This window comes from Cladophialophora psammophila (genome assembly GCF_000585535.1).
Source record: "Cladophialophora psammophila CBS 110553 chromosome Unknown aczJe-supercont1.1, whole genome shotgun sequence".
Classification (NCBI taxonomy): domain Eukaryota; kingdom Fungi; phylum Ascomycota; class Eurotiomycetes; order Chaetothyriales; family Herpotrichiellaceae; genus Cladophialophora; species Cladophialophora psammophila.
In genome coordinates, this window is record NW_006912922.1 from 1881215 (window position 1) to 1904970 (window position 23756).

At 47.5% G+C, this 23756-nt stretch overlaps 5 protein-coding genes across 5 annotated transcripts; 2 read left to right on the top strand and 3 right to left on the bottom strand.

Annotated features, from left to right (window-relative positions):
* Positions 1–816: 816 nt before the first annotated feature.
* Positions 817–5458, top strand: A1O5_00655 (uncharacterized protein; the record flags this gene model as incomplete). Its single annotated transcript, XM_007741274.1, has 5 exons — positions 817–1122; positions 1217–1709; positions 1763–2757; positions 2806–3633; positions 3689–5458. The coding sequence occupies 5 exons, from the start codon at positions 817–819 to the stop codon at positions 5456–5458; spliced, it is 4392 nt and encodes a 1463-aa protein (XP_007739464.1).
* Positions 5459–7049: 1591 nt separating this feature from the next.
* Positions 7050–8572, bottom strand: A1O5_00656 (uncharacterized protein; the record flags this gene model as incomplete). Its single annotated transcript, XM_007741275.1, has 3 exons — positions 7050–8237; positions 8302–8388; positions 8423–8572. The coding sequence occupies 3 exons, from the start codon at positions 8570–8572 to the stop codon at positions 7050–7052; spliced, it is 1425 nt and encodes a 474-aa protein (XP_007739465.1).
* Positions 8573–9715: 1143 nt separating this feature from the next.
* A1O5_00657 (2-oxoisovalerate dehydrogenase E1 component, alpha subunit) lies at positions 9716–11111 on the top strand (the record flags this gene model as incomplete). The annotated part of the gene is made up of 4 exons (XM_007741276.1): positions 9716–9860; positions 9930–9991; positions 10051–10263; positions 10344–11111. 4 exons carry the CDS (start codon positions 9716–9718, stop codon positions 11109–11111), a joined length of 1188 nt encoding a protein of 395 aa, XP_007739466.1.
* Positions 11112–11402: 291 nt separating this feature from the next.
* Positions 11403–12700, bottom strand: A1O5_00658 (2-oxoisovalerate dehydrogenase E1 component, beta subunit; the record flags this gene model as incomplete). The annotated part of the gene is made up of 3 exons (XM_007741277.1): positions 11403–11440; positions 11495–12060; positions 12129–12700. The coding sequence occupies 3 exons, from the start codon at positions 12698–12700 to the stop codon at positions 11403–11405; spliced, it is 1176 nt and encodes a 391-aa protein (XP_007739467.1).
* A 2246-nt stretch (positions 12701–14946) lies between these two features.
* A1O5_00659 (uncharacterized protein) lies at positions 14947–19039 on the bottom strand (the record flags this gene model as incomplete). Its single annotated transcript, XM_007741278.1, has 3 exons — positions 14947–17012; positions 17105–17341; positions 17482–19039. 3 exons carry the CDS (start codon positions 19037–19039, stop codon positions 14947–14949), a joined length of 3861 nt encoding a protein of 1286 aa, XP_007739468.1.
* Between the last annotated feature and the right edge of the window lie 4717 nt (positions 19040–23756).

The following is a 23756-nucleotide window of genomic DNA, read 5'->3' on the forward strand; positions in this document are numbered from 1 at the left end:
GCTTGTGTAAAGTCGTCGCCATTGAGCCGAGAAATTCGCCTTCGGTTAAGGCGGTCCGTCCGTTTCGGGAACGGTGTATATATATATCTATTATATATGCCCCGAACCGTCGTTGCCCACGACGCTTTCGCTGACTAATATCCTACCGCTTTGCTCTCCTGCTAACGACTATTTAGTCCATTCGCTCCCCCTTCCGCTTCGTTCTACTCCCTTCCTCTCTTTCGCGCTCCCCTTCCACTCTATTATGCTCTCCTTCGGCTCTGGCCGGAGCTAGTACCATTCTAACCGCCTTAAAAGACGAATAGAACGATACTAGGCTCGTAAAATCATCCTAAATATTCGTGGTGACGCAGGCACTACTTGTAGTAGTGATTTCTCGTTAATCTATTGGTTAGAACACTACCTCGTAGTTCCCGTCGAACCTCAACTAATTTAGCCAACCTTGAAGTATTAGGGCCACAAGGGATAAGGTTGCACGAAAGCTTTGCGTCGACAATATCTACCAGTAACCTATCGATCACTACTTATCAACTGGACCAAAGAGTCCTCTCGCGGTTTTCACAAAAGAGTGGGTGATCATGTTCGATGCTGATCGACATCAGTCAAATATCACGCCACCACTTATAAAGATGGCACGTTGGGGAGTTTGAATTGCGTGGCTTTCGACGTCGGTCAAGTATCATGCCACCAATTCTACCTGTAGAGGATGAATTCCTCAAGACTCTAACATGCCACCCTGCGATGCAGTCCATCATTCCTCCGCTGTTCTCACAGAACTGGATCAAGGTGCTCCTTTGAAATGCCGTTATGCGCACCATGGCGACCATCACTACAGTAGAACCTGAGACCAGCCCAAGCGCTCCTAGTCCGGAGGAGTCATTTGCAAAATTGTGGAACGAAGCCCTCGACGAATTTGTCAAAAAGAGCGGTAAACAAGCTGCTCAAATATGGACCGCACAAACCAGGGGGTACTCATTCGACGATCTGAAAGTAGCAATAGCCACGCAAAGCAAGAAATATGCTCTGTCTACGGAGCGACGCCGAAGGATATTGAATGGTTTGAACACGTTCTTGGAACCTGTCGGCGCTTTTTGTAAGGTAGCTGCAGCAGGGGCGGCGCTCGTAAGTGTGGTCAGCTTTTTGTTGCCGTTGCGACCCTCTATAAATGGAGATCAAGGAATGCTGGTGCAGCTTCAGCCAACTCATGTTCTCACAGGCATATCCCCCGGCTTCAGCGATATATGCTGCCTTGAATTTCGTGTTCACGGCAAGTAACAAAGTCAATATTTTCTGTGTCCATTCGCTTATATTGTGGCAGACCGCTCATGGCATTGGCAGTACTTACGACGCAGTTACTGAGCTGCTCGACAAGATTACATACGCTGGAGCTAGATTGGACGAGTACCTCAAATCCGATCTCCCGCCAGGCTTGGTTGAAATTGCTCGACACATTTTAGTCCTATACTTGGACGCTTTCGGAATTGCTGTAAAGATGATGAGCAGCAACAACTTCGGCAAGTTACCCCTACTCGTTCGTGCTCTAACCTTGCTCATATTTGAAGTGATATTTGGCAAAAGAACGTTCCTAGGCAAAGATTGTGGTGTCAATGACGCAATTGCAAAGCTGAGAGATCTCGAGCATCTGGAAGAGTTGCTTGTGCTTGCGTACATTTACAGCGCACAAGGGGATATCATGCGTCGTGTTGCAAGTAAGAATACAAGATCTCGTATTTCGAGTATTTCCACTGAAGCGGCATTCCAGACATTCCAAACGAAATATTTGGCAGTCTTCATATTGGCAAATCAAACGTGGATATGCTCAAGGAACAAGCTCCTTCTCAAGAGAGAATGTTTTGGTCGAAGAGAAGTGAACAATTTCGTAGCGTCAATGGTGGCTGGATTCTCAAAGAGACATTTTTCCAGGAATGGCTCCACGGCGACTTCCCTATCCTTTGGATTTGTGGTGATCTAGGAACTGGGAAGTCCTACCTAACCTACCACCTTGTTCAAGCTCTCCGCGCCCGCCAAACCGAAAAGGAATCCTCTGTCAGACCTACCACAGCCTCGACATTGTACTACTTCTTCAGTCCCACTGTTTTAACCGACACCGAGCTCGTCATCACAATAGAGCTATTAGGAGTGATTATGGATCAACTGGTGCTGCAAGATAAGGCGTACGAGCAGTATCTCAAGAACACGAAACCTCAAGATATCGATCATGACCCGAAGACATTATGGAAGTATTATCTTTTCGATTTCTTTGTCACCAGCTCCTTTTCTTCGGCCACACTTGTTCTTTATGGTGTGAACTTTCTCTGCGATGTTGGGCGAATACGATTCTTCGAGGTTCTTGCTGCCATGAGCGAAACGACGTCGAAGATATCAGTGATCTTGCTTGCAGACTACGGAATCGGTAAAGAGATTCAACAAAATTTCAAGACGTTGACGAAGCGTATCGAATTAACCTCAATGAGTACGAAGTCGGACGTGGATGAATACATCAAAATATCAATACAAAAACTTGCGTGGCTCCGATGGGATGCAGAGCTTCGAGCCAAGGTTCTCGATTTCCTGCAGAATAACGCCAACGGCTCGTTTCCGTGGATCAACACCATGCTGGAGATTTATCCTCGGCACGAGAAAAGAATGGTGAATTTTTGGCTGCTCAAGCCCTCGAAGGAATGGTGTCAAACATTTGAAGATTCTTTGAGTAAAATCACAACCACTTTGCAGGAGTATGAAAGGGAAACCTTGACCGTAAGAGAAATTTACCTCCTATGCGCCAGTCACTGACACATATTGCAGTATATCCTGTCCTTGGTTGTGACTGCCAGTCGGCCACTTTCACTTCGAGCCCTTGAACAAGCCCTTTACATCAGATATGAGGATAGTTCACCATTTTGCAAGCTTAAGTCAATGATCTACTACGAGTATGGATCTATATTTGACATACGGACAACACGTGGGTCTCAAGCAGAGCCGAAAGACATCGAAGAACCGGCCGAGACGGATGACGGCGAACTGGAGGATACATATGAGGTAGGCAACCCAGAAGACGAGACCATCTTCGTCTCTATCAAGCAATATGCGATCTTGGACTATTTCCTACGACCGAGGCCTTGTTATCAAAATGACCTCAATTGGAAAGTCCTAGATGCCCGTGTCACGGTTTTGAAGATGTGTCTACGTCTGTTTAGCGACGACCGCACCTACGACATTTGTAAAGACAGCCTAGCACTGTTCGCAGCAAGGTTCCAATCATACTTGCTTGCCATTGAGCCGAATGCGATCTCACCAGAAGACCGTTGCACGATAGGACAATTACTTGCCGAAGTCATGCGGAACGAGCTAGCCGTCAGCCGTTGGACCGCCAAAGCAGGTGTATCATTGACTACTGAGTTCATACTCATGCCTCAAGTCGTTGTTGCCATCAAGAAATGGCTCACGATTCCAGAAGTGCAGCAACATTTGGAAACTTATGGCTACGCCAAACAGTGGTTCGCCTCATTTCAGTCAACACCCGTCGCAAGCATTTTCCGTAACGCAGCCATATCTTGTGCGCAAAGATGGCTCAAATCCATGGAGTCTGGTATGAATGCAGATGTTGTCTTTTTACACAACTATGATGTACAAGTAAGTTGTCGCCTTCCTAACGTTCTTTATACCCATTAACGTTATGTCCTGACAGTCCTGTGCTGAGGGCAATGGGCCATGCGAACAGCATTTCATTTCAGTCAAGCTATTAGCACCTGAGCGGATTACGAAACTTTGGGAAGGCGCCGAAGCGATGTTACCCAATAAGGATGGGATACACCATCACCGGCTGGCTAGTACACTCCTTTATGCGAATCACGTTGCTGATGCGATTCGAGTCGCGCAAGCTGCGATCAAGGAACATGGCGATGGGATGCTCCGAACTGTTCTCGGCCAAGCTTATATGAGAAATGACGAGTTCGACGACGCATTCAAGGAATTGCAGCTCGGCCAGGAGCTCCTTACGAAAGAGGCAACTGTGGCTCGCACGCAAAACTTTTTGCAACTTTACCGGCTTGCGGGTCAGAGAACATGTTCGACTGTGAGGGAATTAGAGAAGCCTTACGAGCTGAGCGAAGCTTACCTCGATGAACTCCTGCGCCATGGAGATTTCGACGAGGCGCAGCGCATAATAGAGGGGCTGGTGCAAGATGAACTTTCCAAGTATCCTGGCAAAAGGTGGCTTGGATTTTTCAAGGCATTAGCTCGGCATATACCTCATCAGCAAAGACTGACTGTCTACGCCCTAACCTGGCCTGGTGGTCTTGAATTAGTTGAGAGACTATACGGACGCGGAATCGAAGTCTTGACGAGGTGGCGCGAAGATGAGGCTCGGCTGGGGATGCTGTACTTCTTTGTCCAGCTGCGACTGCGGCTCAATTCGGGAGTGGAGAACCCCGATTCTATACTTGATCTCGCTTTGAAAGAGCTGGCTCCTGCTCCGGGCGACAAGAATTTGGAGAAGTTGAGATACATCGCGGAGATCGATCTGCGAACCTACGAACTGAAGCAGGCACTGAGAACGTCATGCGACGATGACGCAAAGATGAGACGGAATAACGAAACCTACGACAATTTAGCTGCAGAATTGCAGCGGAGCGATCGTTCAACAAGTCCATCAGCCCTTATTGTGGCCGTGTGGTACCGTCATGTGGGACGATCAAATGAGTGTCGCGCGGTGCTTCGACCTTTGCTAGATAAGGCCATCAGTAGCATTCGCGCTGTCGTCGGCGATGCGGCCACCACAGCAAGCAAAGATGACTTGGCACAGCAATGGACAGCGTGGTACAAATTGGCTGACATACTCAACGCGGCCGGGAATACTCAAGACGCAATCGCTGCACTGTCATACATCAAACAGAGCCGGATCCCAAGTAGCACCATGTGCTATCTCAATACTAGATGGTCACCTGCATACCGACAAGCTCCGGTCAACCGACCTGTCATTCTTTGGTCGAGATCGATGAAGGAACGCTCTGATCACATACCCCGATCAAAAGATATAAATGTTTTGATGAGCGGGAAAACAGGGTGGCGAGCAGTAGTTGACGCTGTTCGAGCATACTATCCAGCATTAAACGCCAGGATGAGCCGGTCTTACAGCGGGTTTGTCTGCGACGGCTGCGGGAAAGTCATCAGCTGCTGCGAGACAAGTCATCGATGCACAGTTTGTCTTCACGCAGACTTCTGCTTCCCATGCCGGGACTCTCTGCGTAGGGGAAAGATGCCGATCAATGTATGCGACAGCTCCCATGAGATGCTACTACTGCCGGCTGAATACATTGCTTGTGCAGAGGGAAAGATACGGGTCGGATATCAAAACCCTACATCTGAGAACATTGAGTTGATTACGTGGGTTCAAAAGGTCAAGAGTTGCGAACGTGACCTGTTGGAGTGGCTGGAGGAAATTGTAGTTACATGGTGATGCCCTTGTTTGCACCGCAAGCCTTAACACATAGGTGCTTGCGACGGGGGAATTGGAGCGAGACTGGGAATAGATGCAAGCGAGGACAATGAAAAGCTTGCTGCGCGGGAGTAGTTTCAAAAGACTGTTAAGTCTTGACAGGCATCCCGTTCTTTTCAAGCTTTCAACTCTTAACCTGAGCACATTCATCTCTTCCAACACTGCACTCAGCTTTTTCCTCTTCGTGGAGTTTCTCCGCCGGCTAGCTCATCTCACTTCCATCTTAGCTAGTTGACCCTTACACGTCGGGCGGTACTGTCGGTCATTCTCTTCACTATTAGCTTGTTCCTTGGCAGTCAGCACGTCCTAGACTCACCTACGGACCTTTGTGCATATCATCCGTTCATCCTGCTAAATCACCATTTTCTTTCTCGCCCATCTTCGGCGCGAATGCTTTCAACTGCTATGGATCGCCTCTAAGTAACTACTGCGAGGCTACACCACGCAGATGGAAGGATCGAGGGTCTCCAGGCAGCAGGCTTGACTGAAACGAATGAGGCGTCCTGCCAGGCAGCTGTAGTCGAAGGCCCAAAGGGGGCCCCTAAGCCTGAACTGGCTTCTGGGGATTGGCATCAGGCAGGGCGCAGGGCTCCCTGTGGCTCGCCCAGTGCTCGGCCGGGCGCCTGCGACGCTCCGTCATGTGCCCGATTAAGGCGGCCTCGCTCCGTTTGCTGAACGAAAATGGTAATGGACGCAGCATAGTTCGGGGCATATATAATAGATATATATATATGACTGGGCACGCCGCTGCTTTTGACGTCTCCAAGAACCATCCTCCAGTCCCCAATCCTCTTCATCCAAGTCGTTTCTTTCTCATGTCTCTCGCCCTGATGCGCCTCTCGCGCGTAACGGGCTATTGACTGTGGCCCCCACTGCCATGCTACGATTCTCTGACAGCTATTCTAACATCCGTCTCGCCTCTCCTATAATATACTCTAATTACCCTGCTCGTCCTTGATCGACACGACTTTTACGCCTCTTACCGTTTCGGCCTCCTCGTAAGTCTCCACCTCCTGCATGCATATGACATTCTTGGTGTTGGAATCCACCGTCGTCCGTAAAATCTGGTGAGTATGTATTCTTTGTCTTGGCCATTCAAGAGACACATCGCGAAGCCTCCCCATATTGTTCGGAATGATTGTGTGGAGCAGGATGGGAACATGGCTGGGAAAATCGATTCTCCGCAGGCCTTAGAATACGTCGCTCAGTGCTTCTACTGTGCTCAAGAGGTCTTGGGCATAGTTAGTGGAGGGATTAAGGTTAGGAAAGATTGCGATATTGAATATCCGTGGCGAGAGACATTACTCGAAGAACGTCGGACAATCATCCATTAAAATTAGCTAGGTACGATTCGATGCGGTTCCTTCCTAGACATACGTTGGGCATTGAGTGAATGGGAGTAGATGCAATACTGTATTTGCCCCTGCAGAGCATCGAGGGAAGAATCCCTCCCAAAGCGGCGGTAGTGACCGCCTAATTCGGCGGGGAGACTCCCCTGCAATCTGCGTTGAACTGTAAAGTACTACCAAGTACTTGGTATATTACATTTTCCTCATCGCAACGCCAACCCCAGACTTTCAGCATTTTGTATCAACGCACCAACAACTTCAGCAGCTTTAGCGACCGTTGCGCCGTCAAGAATCCTGTGATCAGCACTCCAGCTGAGCACCACCTGCTCCTGCTTGACAATGCGCTCATGACCTTGGTCGTCTGTTGTGAAAACCGGGACATGTTGAGCTCTACCAACCCCGAGGATTCCCACCATTGGCGCCACGATGACAGGGGACACAGTACTGCCGCCGATGCTTCCAATATTGCTTATCGTGAAAGTGGCATCCTTGAAATCTTCTGGCGCAAGACGTCCAGCGTGTGCGAGATCGCTCAGCCGCTTGATTTCAGCAGCAAGTGAGATGATGGAGTGCTGCTGTACATCTTTGACCACCGGAACTAGTAGGCCCTGGGATGTATCGACGGCAATCCCAAAATTGCAAGATGATTTGAGAATTAGTTGGGGTTTCGACGGGTTAGTGGCTGTGTCCAAGTGGGCATTGAGTTTCGGAAAGCGCGAAAATGCACGCGACACGGCCTTCATGATGAACGGGAGGATCGTCAGCTTCGAAACAGGGATTTCTGAGGTGGAAAGCGTAGATGAGAGACTCGAGCACGTGTTGAACTTTCGCCGAAGGTTGTTGATCGATGTGACGTCGACGCTGTGGGTATAGAGGAAGTGAGGGATCGTGAGAGAATGGGTCATAACTTTGAACATGTGGTTTTCTGTCGGGCTCAATGACACGACCTTGTCTTCTGTGACCTCTTTTGACAACGCTTCGGTGGCAAGTGGAGCGGGTGTTCGGAAGTGAGCAGAGTTCGATTGTGCCAGAATGTACCGTTGGACGTCGTCTTTTGTGATGCGCCCATCCCTACCAGTGCCTCGAACATCGTTGACGTCGATGTCTGCCTGTTTGAGCATGTGTCGCACAGCTGGGGTGAGGAGTGCGGAAGCTTTGGTAGGAATTTCTTCTCTCACCGCAGGTGTGGGTGCGGGCGAGGTCGTCGACGAGTCCTGTGAGACAGGCAGCGACTCAACGTCAAGAGACGCAGTCGGTTGTTCAATCTGTCCTCCAAAGATTCCCTTCACGGGCGGCGCATCTCCAGTGTCCGAAGGCTCTTGCTCCACAGGGACGTTTGCAAAGATTGGATCCTCCGAAACGGTGTCTGCAATATCCATATCCAATAGTGGCTTTCGCATCGGGTTAGCGGCCTAGGTGCTGTAGCATACAGCTTCTCAGAGCAGGGCTTCGCACCTTTCCAACGACCGCAACTTCATCCTGCTCATAGTGAAGGGCTTTGACAACGCCATCAAATCGCGAGGTAATCTGTTCGTCCCCGACCTGTAAGTAGTTTGCGGAGGAATAGGGGAAGTACATTCAGCACCTCGACAGTTGCTTTATCTGACTGGACTTCGCATATGGGATCGAACTGTTCAACGCGGTCCCCCGGTTTGACCGACCAACTGATGATTTGACACTCGGTAATTCCTGTTTCCGTTATTCCACTGTTTGAAGTCCATTTCATGTCCGTATGGTCTTTACCTTCACCAATATCTGCGAGGAGATACGGCCTGACAACACGCCATGACGGCGAACTGTGGAAGGCTTGTCGATGTGTGTACTCTGCTGCCGCGGAAAATTGGCGAGTTCGACGCAGAAATCCTCTGGCCAGCACCCGGTTCATATTTCTGCGATTTCGTCCTAGGAGAAACTCCTCTACTCAAGTGAGTTGACGGTCAAGATGTAATTGTTATCACTTGTGCCCGGCAGGAGGCTTGCCATTGATCTCAGTGCGGAGGGGCAGAGCTTGCGGCTCGCAGCGGTTGCTTCGGGCTGCATTGCCGCTTTGCATTTCGGCTGTTCTATTCCATCCCTGGCCGCTAGATCCTGGTGGTAAAAATCCATGATAGGAGATCAGGCTTGAGAGCTCAACATCGCTGGAAGACTGACTGGGCTGTGGGTCTGACTCTGGGCTGACCAGCGACAGGTCCCCATGTCGGCCGAGTCCTGTGCAAAGAGATATCGGCTATTGGCCCGAACAATACATAGTGTCAACGCTAATCCAAATTTGGGTACAACTATGATTTAGCGTTACCGGAGTCAGCGCGTCTCCCCCGAACCAATATGTACTTTGTATGACCACCGAGGCTACCTACTCGTCACAAGCATAATAGTTGTACACCACTTCGCCGAACCCCGAGGCTCCACACGTCGTTTTGGTTAGGCTTCGGGCACAACATCGACTTCACCGAAATCATCCAACGGCATTCCTAAGAGCTGGAATGGGAGGGGCTACTGATGTAGATAGTTGCCGGCGATAACCGCTCAATCCTCATCGGCCGTTCTGTGTTTGATGGTAATCTGAGTTATTACCAGAGCTGATGTTCATCCTTACCTCAACACAATTCTAAATGTTAATTCACGACGAGATTGTCACTGTGCACCATGTGGCTTCGAACCGCCAGAAGGGCGAACATATCGCCCGCCAGTCGACAAGCCTCTGTAAGAGTCCTTGCACGACGGAACTCAACGGTGACGCTTGGGGAGATCTCAACATCGTCAGTATCGACACTCAAGAATTCAAGCAACATCTTTTGGACGAATTTAACGTGCATGTGGTTATAGACCTCGCTTCCCAGGTGCAACGACCAGTCCCATCAGTACAAGGATGGACTTCTTAATCCCGAAATCCTTACCACCTATCGCTACATATCGAGTCATGAATGTGGAAGGAAGAGTGCAAGATGAGGCTCGTGCAGACCCTGATGTGACAGACGAGCAGGTTCTCGAGTGGTACAAAAACATGTTGACGGGTACCTTTCCTTCCCTCTATCCGAGCCGATTCTGATGATGGCATGCTGAGAACTTATCCGAGGATATAGTCAACATCTTGGATACTATTATGTCCGAAGCCCAAAGACAGGGTCGTCTGAGTTTCTACATGGTGTGTAGCGCAAGGATTGCCAATAGAGCGAACAGGCTGCTCATATCCACACGTGACAGGGCTCATCCGGCGAAGAAGGTATCATGGTTGGATCGGCAGCAGCATTAGGCCCAGACGATGTGATTACGTGCCAATATCGAGAGACGGGAGTGTTCAAGCAACGAGGATACACACTTAAGGACTTTATGAGTCAATTGATGCATAACAAGAACGATCCTGGAAAAGGGCGAAATATGCCCTGCCACTATAGTGGGAGGCTGAAAACCGGAGTGGTAAGTTCTCAGTGCGTTGCTGGAGGGCAATGATGCAGGTTGCACGTGTGGAAATCATCGATCGATACTGATGTGAGCAGCATGCTGTTGCATCGACACTCGGAACCCAGATCCCCCACGCCACGGGAGCTGCATATGCCTTGAAGCTTGCAGATCGAGAGACAGGAAACAAGTCACCAAGAGTTGCCGCTGCATATTTCGGAGACGGCGCAGCAAGCGAGGGAGATTTCCACGGCGCTCTCAATCTGGCGGCCGTTCGCGACTGCCCAGTTATTTTCATTTGTCGCAACAACGGATTCGCAATCTCCACGCCGACAACGGAACAGTATCGCGGCGACGGCATCGCAAGCCGCGGCATCGGTTACGGCATTGAAACGTTACGAGTGGACGGAACGGATATCTTTGCCGTCTATGAAGCGACAAAAGAAGCACGGCGCCGCGCTCTGGAGAATGGTGGACGTCCCATTCTTCTAGAAATGATGAGTTACCGCATCTCCCACCACAGCACCAGCGACGACAGTTTCGCCTACCGAACACAGGATGAAATGAACACATGGAAGACTCGGGATAACCCGATTTCTCGGCTCAAGAAATGGCTGGAGAACAAGGGTCTCTGGAATGATGAGATGGACAAGGAGACCAGAAATCAAATACGAAAGGATATTTTGACTGAATTGAAGGCTGCTGAGAGAGAGAAGAAGCCCCCTCTGAGCTCGGTCTTTGACGACGTGTATGGAGAATATTCGGAGGAGCAAGAAGCGCAGAGAAAGGAACTCAAACGGCTGATGCTGAAATACCCAGAGGAATACGACGTAGAGGAATATGAGGGTGGTATTAATGCGCTGTAATCTCATTCACGGCTGTAGGTAGCAAAGACTTGTGTCAGAATATCAGGATATGCCTAAACTTTTCTTGTTTTGATTCGCGACCACCACTGTGTATATAGGTAGCCTGCCTCGCCCTTGGTAGATAGACAGTCCACAAATCCAATCCTCCCGATCTCTGACAACTCCAGGTTGGGTGAGGATCGAAAAATGCCAGAAATTATCCAGAACAATGCTGTTTCAGAGATTAGGTTTTTGCTCATTCTAGATATACGCGCTTTTTTATGAAGGTATATAATATGCTACAAGATCTGCTCAGTACTCTAAAGTTTCCAGAATAGCATCGTATATCCCTAATAATGTCAGTGACTTGATACCCAAAAGTGAAAAGTGAAAAATGAACTCACTCGTGACATCAGGGAAGATGAACTTCTCCCACGCCAACCCTGTATGCGTAGTCCAACCACCAAGTCGCTTCACCGGCGCCTGGAGAGACAAGAGCGCCTGCTCTTGAATGGTCGCGGCAATTTCCGACCCGACGCCGTAGTTCACCATACTCTCGTGTACGACAATGGCGCGTCCCGTCTTCGCCACACTGTCTAGAATGGTCTTCCTGTCCCAAGGGTACACCGTCCGTAGATCGATCAGCTCAACACTGATACCCGGGGAGGCTTTCTCGGCTGCCTCGATGGCCGCTACACAATTGTACAGAGGTCGACCGTACGAGATGATGGTCAGGTCGGCGCCGGGTTTGACGACTTCGGCTTGACATAGCGGAAGGGTGTAGAATCCGTTGGGCACTTCCTCGACAGCGGCACGGTAGAGGATCTTTGGTTCCATGAAAATCACAGGATCTTTGGACTCGAAGATGGCAGAGAGGAGAAGCCCTTTCGCCTGTGAAGGTGACCGCGGGACGACGACTTTGAAGCCTGGCACATGGCAAAAAAGTGACTCGGGAGATTGAGTATGATATCTAAAAGTGGGAGGGAGTGAGCATGGCGTTCGACGGCGGCGAATGAAAAAATTGGCAAGGCTTCTCACAAGGCACCATGTCCCACTCCACCACAGGGCATCCTGATCACCATCCCAGCCAGGTTGGCACCCGTCGAACCCTCCCGATACCGAAACTTTGAAGCTTCATTCACGATCTGGTCAAAGGCTGGAAAAACATAGTCGGCAAACTGGATCTCGACCACCGGCTTTGCACCCTCGGCGGCCATGCCGACCGCAGCGCCCACAATGCCCTGCTCCGTTATGGGGGTGTTGAAGACTCTGTCCGGCCCAAACTCCGACTGCAGGTTCACCGTACAGCGAAAGACACCGCCGAATGCGACATCCTCGCCAAAGCAGAGAACTTTGTGGTCTTCTCTCAACGCACTTCTCAGCCCCTCGTTGACTGCTTGACAGAGGTTCAACCGCGTCGAAGAGCCGCCCTGTGGTAGACCAGGCGTGTGTGGAAAGGTCGTTGCGGAGTGATGCAGAAGGGGAGTCTTGCCGAAATCAATGGGCACATTCAACTTGCGGTTCGCCGAGGTTGTCTGGGATGCGTATGAACGGATGGCCGAGCGCGATGTTGACACGGCTAATCGCAGTGGTCTGCAGCGCTGTGACATATTTTTGTTTTTTTTTTCAACTATGTGAGGAGTTCTGAGCAAAACTGTCTCGAGAGCTCCTGAGATACTGGGATTGTATAAGCTTGCATTCCATGTTGCATGTGTCTCGACTCTCATAGTCTTTCCCCGCCTTTTAGGTCGCCATCGTACCCATGCACCGAGTGGCAGTCCCGCACGCGTCGCTGCTCTCGGTCTACCACAAGTCTCCCCGGGAGCATCAGCTCGAAGTACGGCTATCGACGGTTGGCGCTTTGCTGGCAGGTCAGACAATCGATGCTAAGAGTCCCCATTAGAACGTCGAGGTGGAGAATTCCGGAGACTCTCGGCGCACGAACGCCGAAGCTAACCTCATAAGGACATGGAGACCCGGCGAGGCCGGAGATAACTACTCCGGACAATGTATCGACATAATGACCTTCTGCAATCTCGCAGACCAGTCGTCCGTCTTGGTGGATTGCCTTAAATTTCCCATTGACCCGGGTATATGGGGTCAGATTTGTGGGGTTAGCAATGAGTTTGGTCAAAGTAATAACCGGCTCGACAAGTCGAATGACTTGGCAGCACTTCGTGAAATTGGTTCGATAGATTTCCAGTAGAGAACTTCAAACCTTACATCAGCTTCTCGTGGCATGTCGCTTCAAGTTGAGGCCGGCGGACAGAAAAGATGAGAACGTGACGAAAGGGGCGACAGGACCTGCTACGGGGCAAATTGATATAGGGGTGACATGATTTGGCCGAGGAGAGGTTCATACTGCGACTCTGGACCTTGCTTCGAGATAAAAAGCGATGATTTTGAAACGCATACCTCGACAACGGTTTCCTTTCCGATTAATTAGAAGACAGAATCCTTTGGGGTCCCCTACTTTGAAGACCGGTATACATGGATAAGCCAAGCAACGTCTCCCTAGTGACCTTGTGCATGTGATCCGATATCGCTGTGGAGCGTTTCTCCTGCGGTGTTCCTGAATCGCACCGGTCTCTCGAACGAAACCATGGTTTTGCGATATCGACAGGTTGAGAAGCCGGTTCTCTTCGCCGAATCTGATGCAAGTTCTGGGCGAGGTAAGCAGCTAGGATGGCGAGGCTTCTTATATAATTACGGGATATCACGAGCGCATAGATCAACACATTGTTTCTTCATCTCCTACATACTAGTAGCGCGACGCATGATTTCAAGCTGATTCCTAGAGTTGCGGTGGAAGAAGGCGTCAACCTATGATGGGTTACGACTCTGACTCGGGTGACTGGCCCATCCAACCTCTCCTATTGCAGCGCCGTTGCGAAGGGTTGAAATTGAGCGATGTGTGTGATAACGCGTCATGGTCAGGTTCCCCTGCGATTTCAAGGACTTGGGAAGAACCGAGCTGATGCATGGGGAGCATGCAGGTGTGAGTTTCCACCCCAGAGGCGGAGAACCTGAGTGCGGGGTGTGAGCGGAGACTGGAGACCGCTCCACTCTCGGGCCGAACCTCTCCGAGCGAAAATGACTGCACTTGGCGAACATCATCATCCTTAATTAGAAACGAGAACTCGACCTTGACCTGAACTATTAATACCAAACTCACCCTAAGTGTCCTGAGCTCCATACACCGGGGTACCCTGCTTCGAGCCTCTCAGTTTCAGGGGAACAAAAAGGATGTACAGCGAGGGTGGCTTCTACATCTGAAGCTCCTCTCTCAGCGTGTATCACAAGGACTCCCTCACTCTTGGACGACTTCCACATCATCTAGGTCGTAGATCTGACTACCCTCCGTCTCAGCCGGGTCTCCTCAGTCGCTCCCGCCCTTCTGTTCCTCTCTCAGGTCACAGGCTGTTGAAGCAGCCAGACGGATCTCCGGACAAAATGGCTCAATCCGACCGCTCCGACCGCTCCGACCGCATCGTGGAGCAACGAAATGAATGACTTGCTCAAAGGACACAGTTCTGACCACAGTGAGGCGGCCTAGTCGGTCTGTTCCTGAATTGGTTGCTCTCATCTATGAGTGTCAGTCTGTTCTCTTCGAGCAAAACAAGACTCGTGGCACGGCTAGACGAGGAATGGTAGTAGAGGACGATTTTGTAACCACTGGCCAGAAAACGTGAATGGAGCCCGCCCGGACCCGACAAGTTGTCTTGCGCACGTGGAAAATTTACTGAGGAAATTGTGGACAAATTTGAGTAAGTCAGGATGGGATATGTGGGTTGGATGGAAGTTGACGTGATGGTAACACTGAACGCCCAATCCGCCTCATTTCCCAACCAATTCTTCAATGAAGCGTACGCAAGAAGAGCCATGACAGGGCCAGCAATCTTCTCCATGATGGACCCAGCATTCTAGAACTGACTGCATGTGTGCCTAGACAAGCAACCTCCCCATTCCCCACGAGAACATAGGGCGCCCAGTAGAACGGATGCTTATAGTTTGCGCCTTCCGTCTCGATCGTCTCGACCATGCTTCGCAACGCATTTCGGAACCTTTTCGACTGAGAACGGGAAATTAGCGCAGGTCTTTTCGTCCCATCTGGCTGTTTCTGCGCCTTCTCCGCGTCCTGACACTGATCCGCCATTTCCTGGAACGTCGAAATGGCGCTGCTTGCATGTGCCTCGTACAGTTGAAGTTGTGCAGTGCGCCAGCAACGGACGATCGACACCGGCTTAATACCTTCCTTAGCTTTGCTTTCTCTGGCGTCCTTCAGCGCACGGAAGAAATACACCATCAACAATGCGGACGCCTCGTCGCTGACTGACCACAAGGCGCCCAGGAACGCAGAGGCACCAGACGAGAGGACGATATGTGAGAAGCCCAGCATGTCGTTGCCAACAGTCTCTTCGCCCAAGCTGCTAACACAGGCCTCGAAGATGACCAGGGCGGCGCTGCTGCGCATGCGGGACAGATCAAGCACGCGGAACGGTGGGTTCAGCGCCAACGTAGACTGCCATGCGGATTGCTTGTGCTGTGTCCCGTGCGTCGCGATGAACACGACGTTTGACTGTTCGTAGAGGCTGCTGAAGTCTTTGTGTGATGCGACTGTAGTGGGACAAGGGACAGTGTCGAAGGCTCTAGCGATCTGGACAGAAGCGGCGGCTGATAGGGGTAGGGGTCTTGGTCCTTTCGCGTCATTGTACACAACCCCCACTGATCCTTCGATGTCTCTTTGCCTTTTAACCAGGCGACCAAGTGCAGCTAGGCTTGGGCACATTGAGACGTCCTTGGTAAGAAAGAGTGGTTGCCCATCCAAAGTCAAGGCGGAGAACGGGAATTTGTTCAACGACCGCGAGGGAACGAATATGATGTGGTCTCGAGTCTTGAGGTACTGTGAGATGGATTCGACGATGATGTTGGAGATATCAATCAAAGCTTCCTGACAACTTGAGAGATCTGGCATCTTCCCATTTTCTCCATCTCGAAACAGTTGCAGACAGCGAAAGATGTGTTTTTCCACTTCAATGTCGGTGATCTCGTCGAAGCGGATATTCTCGATGCCGCTTGAGTTGATGCATAGTATGAGCAGTCCATCTCGAGAGATGTTGACATGCACAACCGGAGCATCTGTGGCAATCGAGTTGTAGATCATCTCGTTGAGACTGGCGGTCACCTCAACGTCTGGGACAAGCTTAGTCAGGCTGATTGGTTCGAGCTCTGCCTTCAATCTAGCTTGGATTTCCCCAAGATATTCATGTTTCGTCTCAGCGGCATCAGTAGTGGAAGATTCGGTTTGGTCGAGCTGTCGTGAATGAGTGCCAAAAGCCATGAGTTCGTGCTCCCTCAATTGATACGAATATTCCGACCAGTTTTGTAATTGTTCGCGGTCTGTAGCCTGTTCGGCAATGAGAAGGTCGAGAAGCGCTCGCGAGTGACCCACGTCCAGGAATCGAAGAACTTGTTCCTTCCATTGGGCGGGCGTCAGTTGCCATTGATCAAGATCGATGACAGGTTCTTCTTGATCTTCCGACTGAGAGAATAGCCACGCAACACGCGCAAGCCCAAAAAATAGCTCGCTTGAATGGATCGTGTCGTACATATTGCGGCGTTCATTGATGTCCGCCAAGCGCTTGTAGTTCGTTTCCACGGTCTGGAAAGCGTCGATATACCAAGTCAATGCAGACATGAGGTTGCCTGAGTGCTCATGTATGCATCCAATCCAAAACATGTCCATCCAGTCGTGCGGGCCAAGAGCGCTCCTGATTTCGTTCAAATAGTCAGGAATCGTCTGTTCCACCTGGCCGAGGAGTTTGAATCTCAGTCCCCACTCTTTAGTAACGAAACACAGAGATATATACCTCTGTGCATCTTGTCTCCGTTTTTGAGACGTTAATCCGGAAATATCAGGAGCTGAATTCCAGCGATAGAGTCATTTCCGCCTTGTCCTCCCAGCCACCGGGGCATGGTCAACGGAAGAAGCTGGCGTGCTATGTCAAACTCACCTAGCTGCTGAAGTAAGACAATTTGGTATGTGTCAACTTCGGAAGAGCGACAGGGGAGCCTGACAGTCTCGATCCGCAGGAGTGCTTGCTTAAGGCAATCGTCTGCTGCGTCTATGTCTGCATCCATGCGTGATTTTGTCCGACGTCCCTCATTAGCCTCCTGAAACATTGCCCGCAGTGGTGCAACCAATGTTTCTATCCTCAGAAGCTCATCCGCAGACGCCTTCAAGGATGGATCTGTTGACAGTGTGAGGACAGCACATTCAACATGGCCTCGAGAGACGATTCCCCTTGCACAGCGTCAGCTGGGTTTTGTACATTAGATCTGGCCATCTGGCCGGAGCTAGAGATAGATCTAGCTAGGCTATTGAAACCACTAATGCAATTGGCACGAACCGATTTCAGAATATGCCGATGGTCTGGAGTGTCCGTGTGTGCTAAGAGACGCTCAATGTGGTCGGCAGCCTGATTCAGGAGGGTTCGGCCATGTTCAATATGCGCAATGGCCGTCGGAACGTTGCCACTCTTGCATTGAAATGCAGCGAGAGAGACAACCGCGCTCAACTGCAGGTAAGGATCTCTGAAGGCGTAGCAGCAGACCTCGGCGCAATAACAACAAATCAGCGCTTTCTGCCTGCCGGATGGGAGAAGGGAAAATTTGCGACCAAGCCGGAGCAAGAGCATCCCGAGAAACTGGGAAACACTGACATTATCAATTGCCCGGCAACGATCACCAATCTGATAAGCCTGACTCAAAACATCCTGATGCCTGTCACTGGTAATATTAAGCATCAAGATGTGACCGGACACTATGAGGGAATGCGTGTTGTCTCCAGAAAACAGTTGAACGGCATTCTGCAAGTGTTCGCGGGCATTCTCAAGCAACTGAGCAATGGATCCGTCGGTTGCTCTTCTCATTCCATCGATAGCTTGAACGTGGTCTATGCAAGCATATCGGAGGCTTACTGCTCCCATCCCAGCATGGGATCCAGCTGCTTCAAATAAATGATATGCTTCGACGTAGCATGATCTTGCTAAATCGGCGTTTTGAGGAGCGAGAGACGTTTCAATAGAATCCATTGCGGCGTTATCCCAGCCCAGGTCTCGTCCGTGTGGCACCAAGTTCAGGGCTACCGGGCTTGTGAAAGGCAAGGAAAAATAGTTGTCGCCCTGAACCAACTTGACATTCGCCTCACCAACGAAATCTTCTTGTCGGATGTATAGAGCTTCCAGGTCTTGAAGAGCAGCTGTTGCATTTTTCGAAGCGCCAGCCAACAAGTATTGCAAGGTTAGCTTCTTCAAATAAGCCGCGGTCTTTGTGAGTCCTAAGTCGTGTGCACTGTCAATGGTGGCTGGAGAACAGGGTTCTGCGGAATCGAACATAATACCTAGAAAGTGGTCTGGGTACCGTGGATGATGTTCGAACGCTTGCATCAAGAGGTAGGAATGGAAATCAGAGATGTCGTAAATGACATGATATTCCAACTTATCAAGTTGGTTCTGGATTTCATTCCTGAGGTGTGCTTTCTGGTTGATCTGGCGTCTCCGGGAGTCTCGAACCGAAAGCTCATAGTCCCTGAGCACGCCAATTTGGTTATTCCTACCTGTGCAGAATCGTAGGATTGGCGGCACTCTCTTCAGACAAGTGATATAAAAGCTGTACGCATCCCATCGAAACGGCCATGACGGTCCAAGTTCACGATCTGGGAGCTGTGATAGTCGATTGAGGCAACCATCTGCCCTGGCGAGATCTCCACTCATAACAGAGTGAATGAGTCGCAAAAGAATGGTTGAAGCTTGGTCTCTAACATCGGGCGACAGGAGGATTGCTGTTTCAAGTTCAGTGATCCTCCGATCAGAATCCTGCAGGGCAACTCTGTACTCATCCGGAAAAATGGTGCCACCGAAGAAATCAGACACCTTCTTGAAATCCATTGAAGTCTTCGATCACTCGATTATAGACTCTGAAGCTGCCCCAAAGGGGACTGCCTCGTGCCAAGACCATTTCGCTTGAAAAGCTTCGAGTTGGAGTTCGCCCTTCATCAATACTCTGTTCGAAAAATCGGGATTTTGAACCATGGTCCCTTTAATAGAGGGAAGGTCGAAGGGCTTAAAATGGCCGAGGAGCTTTATGCCAGGATCTGGTGGCCTATGCTGTTTTTAAGATGATCCAAGCCACCTCACCGACGCACCTAGACCCCGACGAAGCGGTGACAGGCAGGCTCAACGACGCATTAGGCCGGGCCTAGAGCGAATACTGTAGGTAGAGTAGAATAATGGTCTTAAAATAGGGCTTTCGAGGTCGGAATCTGGACACGAGGACTTTCCATTTCCATCTCTGGACCTGAGCGTAGCCCTAAGCCTCGCCGCCTCAACCTAAGATGCTCCTACACGTGACTAAGCATGGTGGTAGCCGGCCTGAGCAACGGATCAATCGCGCCCACAATCTGGGCTAGGGGCCCGGTTCCCGGCACCCGCCTATAGTTACTAATTTATCGTCTCTGCTCTAGTCTATAGTATCTATAACTTAGCACCCGATTTAAGTTAACGTAATGATTATAAAAGTTCTCTTTCTCTAAATTAATTAGTTTAGATTAAGCTTCACTATTATTCTACTCTTCTCTATAGTTTCGTATCGCTACGAGAATATCGAGTTAAAAGTGCTTTATTGCTTAGATATATTAGCGCTTACGCTATTATTTTAACGGTAAGATAGATCTAGGTAGAGAGGATTAACGAAGAGCGGATAACCTAGCTTATTATGGTATCTTTTTTTTTCTTACGAGTTCGGCTACTCTTACTTTATAATATAGCTACTAGATAGCTAAGATTAAATTAGACTCTACTATTTATCGCTACTATCGTAGATTATTAACTAAGTCTCACTATTTCGATTTATCTATATTAACTAGCTTAGTAAATAACGTATACCCTACGAGCTAGAATAGATATCTTAACTAAAGGGCTCGTTTATCGTTTTAAGAATAGAAAAGATAGTTATAAAGAAGAGTCTTATATAGATAGTCATCGATATACGTTCTAGTGAGCGCGTAAGCGTCTTATTCTAATAATAGAGATACGACGGAATTCTAGCTAGTGATCTAATATAGTGAATTTTATCTATACGAAATAGAGTGTACTAAGTAACTTTTAGACTAAAAGATTAATTTATAATATACACTAAGGTAGCGAAGATCTATAATAAATAATACTAAACCTTAATAAGAGCTTAACTAAGCGAACCGGTGACGGAGAATTACCGTAAAGTATACGACCTTAAGATAAAAGTAAAGATATGAGCACTCGTCACTAGAACTCTCGGGATTCGAGTGATATAGAGTTGAGCTCTCCCGATATTAAACGGGCTAGAAGAGATATCTTCTATATTTCCGTCGGCGATGATAAAGGTAATAAAGATAATAACGACGTTAACTATAAGAATAAGAGTAGTAATCTTCTATCTCTCTAAGAGATCTTTAAATAATATAATATATAATTTAGAATGAGTTATACGACGTCTCTAACTTAAAGGTCTCTATATATACACTAACTAATCTTTTAGTGAAAGGCCGAGATTATCTAGATTAAATAATTTTAGAAAACCTCTATAGTAATTATATTATCGTCTCCGATACCGAAATCTAGTTATTAGTGTTATTTAGAATCTTCTATATCGGCCTAATTTATCTCTAAGTTTTTTTATCTTTAGTGAGTATCGTAAACGTATATTAAATTGTATATATTGTGTATTTATTATGGCCTACCGAGATATCGACTTATGACTAAGACGCGTAGTTAAGTAGGGCGCTACTATAGATATCGTAGTAGAATGTATTAATGACTTAAACGCACTTTAGGAGGAGTATCGGAAAATAATTTTCATTGCTAAAGTTATATTCTCACCGCGTACTGGCACTATATATACTTTATATCTTAATTATTAAACGTTTCTAGCGGCGAGGTTATACTTAGTTAAATATAGTTATATAGACTAGAAATTAGCGCGGGTAAGATAGACTTATACTAGTAAAACATTAAATTATAATTATTTCTTCGCTACTAGAATAGAGACGTTTCATATAAGGACGGCTATATAAAGAATATTAAAATAAAGTGAACGGTATTAACCTTATAGAAATTAATTAGTAGACTTAATAATAACGTCTATATACGGCTAATAGAATCGGTAGAAGCTATATAGACGTTTATTCTTAATAGCGAGCTAATGAAATAGAATAGAATAGCTCTAATATACGGGAATTTTAGCGACGGTAAGAGCGTAGAAGCCATTTACTACCGCTTAGATATTAAGAGTATAGAGAAACGAGCTATAGAGTCTACTAGAATACGGGATATATAAAGAGAATAAGTACCTAGTAAATCTTCACCCCGTCTCGTAGATAAAAGCGACGTAAAGGCCCCGCGATCTTTATCATTAGCTAGCGTAAAGCTTTCGATCTTTCGATTATTTAAGTATCTAAGCTATACGTAGTATCGATTCGCTAAGTTTTATCGAAGAGAAGAAGATGCTATATTATATTCTTATCGTAGTAAAGGGTAAGCTAATAAATTCGTTATCGGGTTACTTTCGCGAAATTAGTTCCTAGTATATTGTTTAAACTTAGAGTTTCTCGCGGAGCGATATTCACTATCGGCGTTATATACTGTAACAAGGCAAGGTGGCTGTGCTGTGATGGGCTGTGCTGGGCTGGTAGAGCGGTGGCAGGGTGAAAAAGTTGTCTAGTCACATGTCAAACCTAAATGGGCTGGCAGAGAGGAGGTGCGGAACAGTTTACAGTGCTGGCAGTGAGCCATTCATTTTTTACAGATTGAGCAGAGTATTATGAATTCCATGGCTTTTGGTGCCGTCTACCTAAATCCTGAGAGTGTTTTATCAGTCCTGTCCTGTTCCTCGATGCTGCCGCTGTGCTAGGTGTTCGTAGCCCTAGCCGCTGCCTCTCTGGGTGGTGTTGGTGGTGTTGTTGTCAGTATCAACCAGAAACGCGTTCTCGATTCCCGATCTGCTGGACAGGCCTCTGTGCGTTGTTGCACGTGCACGTCAAACCCTGAAGTGCTCTGTTACAATACTAGCGGTAAAGAATTCGAAACTTTTAGCTAGGGAGTGCTTAACACTCGTTATTTAATAATTTTAAGAGGAGAGGCTACGTTAAGTAGTTAAAATACTAGTAAATATAGATTTAAGTAAAAATAGAAGAGTTTCTTAAGTAAAATATACTTAAGATTATACGTTAAGAAAGCGAGATTCGTAGAATAGTATTCTAGGCCTATAGAGCTTTAGTATATTAGCTAGCCTACGAGGATTATTATAAAGAAAGTAGCTAATGGCGCTAAGAAAGAACGTTTAGATTATAAATATAGTACTCTTCCGATTATAGAGATAGTAAGAATATAGCTAGTAGTATAGATTAAGTATATATAGTTATTATATCACCGTATTATAGTTCTTTACTCGTAAGCCGTCTATATATAGAAAGGGACTTTAAGGTACTAAAGAAGTAGTTTTAGTAGATTTAGTGAGAATTATATAGTTGTTAAGAAGCTCTACGGTCTAACTATTCGCTTTTTATATAATGTTATATATTATTTAGCTTAGGCGCTTAAGTTTCGACCGCGACTATACTCTCGCTAGTAACTATATAAAGATATCTATTTCTTTCACTCTTATTTCGAGTAACTATAGTATAACGAGATAGTATTATAGCCTAGAAGATCGGAAGATAGTTTACGAAGCTACTATATTAAGATTATTTATTCGCTTCTTTCTTTAGTACTCGACTTACCCGTAAAGGAGAACGTCCTTAGAGTATTAAGAAGAGATAAAAGTAAAACTCTCTTCGACGGAGTGTCCGTTTAGACTACTTAGTTAAGAAGACTTAACTAAAAGCTAGAGAGTAGTCTTTACTATCTTTCGTTAGCGATATTAAAAGTTCTAATATAAGTCGCTAACGTTATTTCGTAACGAAAGATTAATCTAATAAAGCGTATATATATACTTTATTACTCTCTACTATTAAAGTCTCCGAAGCGGAAACGAGAAACTAAATAATAACTAAACTTACTCTCTTTAAAACGACCGCGAATATCTTATTCTAGCCTCTCTATTTAGAACGTAGATTCTATTATATATTAAACGTAGATATATTACTAGCCGCGAAAGTACTTTAATAAAAGAAGCGGAATAAGTTACTTATTAACGAGAAAGAAATCCGCTATCTCTCTTCGCCGAAAGCGGTCGGATAGCGAGTCTAGCGTACTTAGCTTAAATACACTAAGTAACTAGAAGCTTAGAGAGAAGAAGAGTGCTTCTTATTAAGATCTACGCTATAACTCGCTTCTCGAGGCGAAAGGTAGTTTTATAGATAAGTATATTAGCCGGAGTAAAGAGAGTTCTTTAATAATAAGTAAGAAAGAGTATAAGTTCTTACTCGAAGCTAAGTAGATAATTCCCGAATATATTTTATTTTACGATGATTTCTTCGAGGATATCTACGAGATAGTATAGAATAAAAACGAAGTAAAGGTTATTTAGGATATCGTAAGATTTATAGTTTCTTTCGCGTAGTTATTAGCGATTTAAGGGGCGAAGTATTTAAGATATCTTATTAAGAGCGTTAACGAGAGATAAAATAAT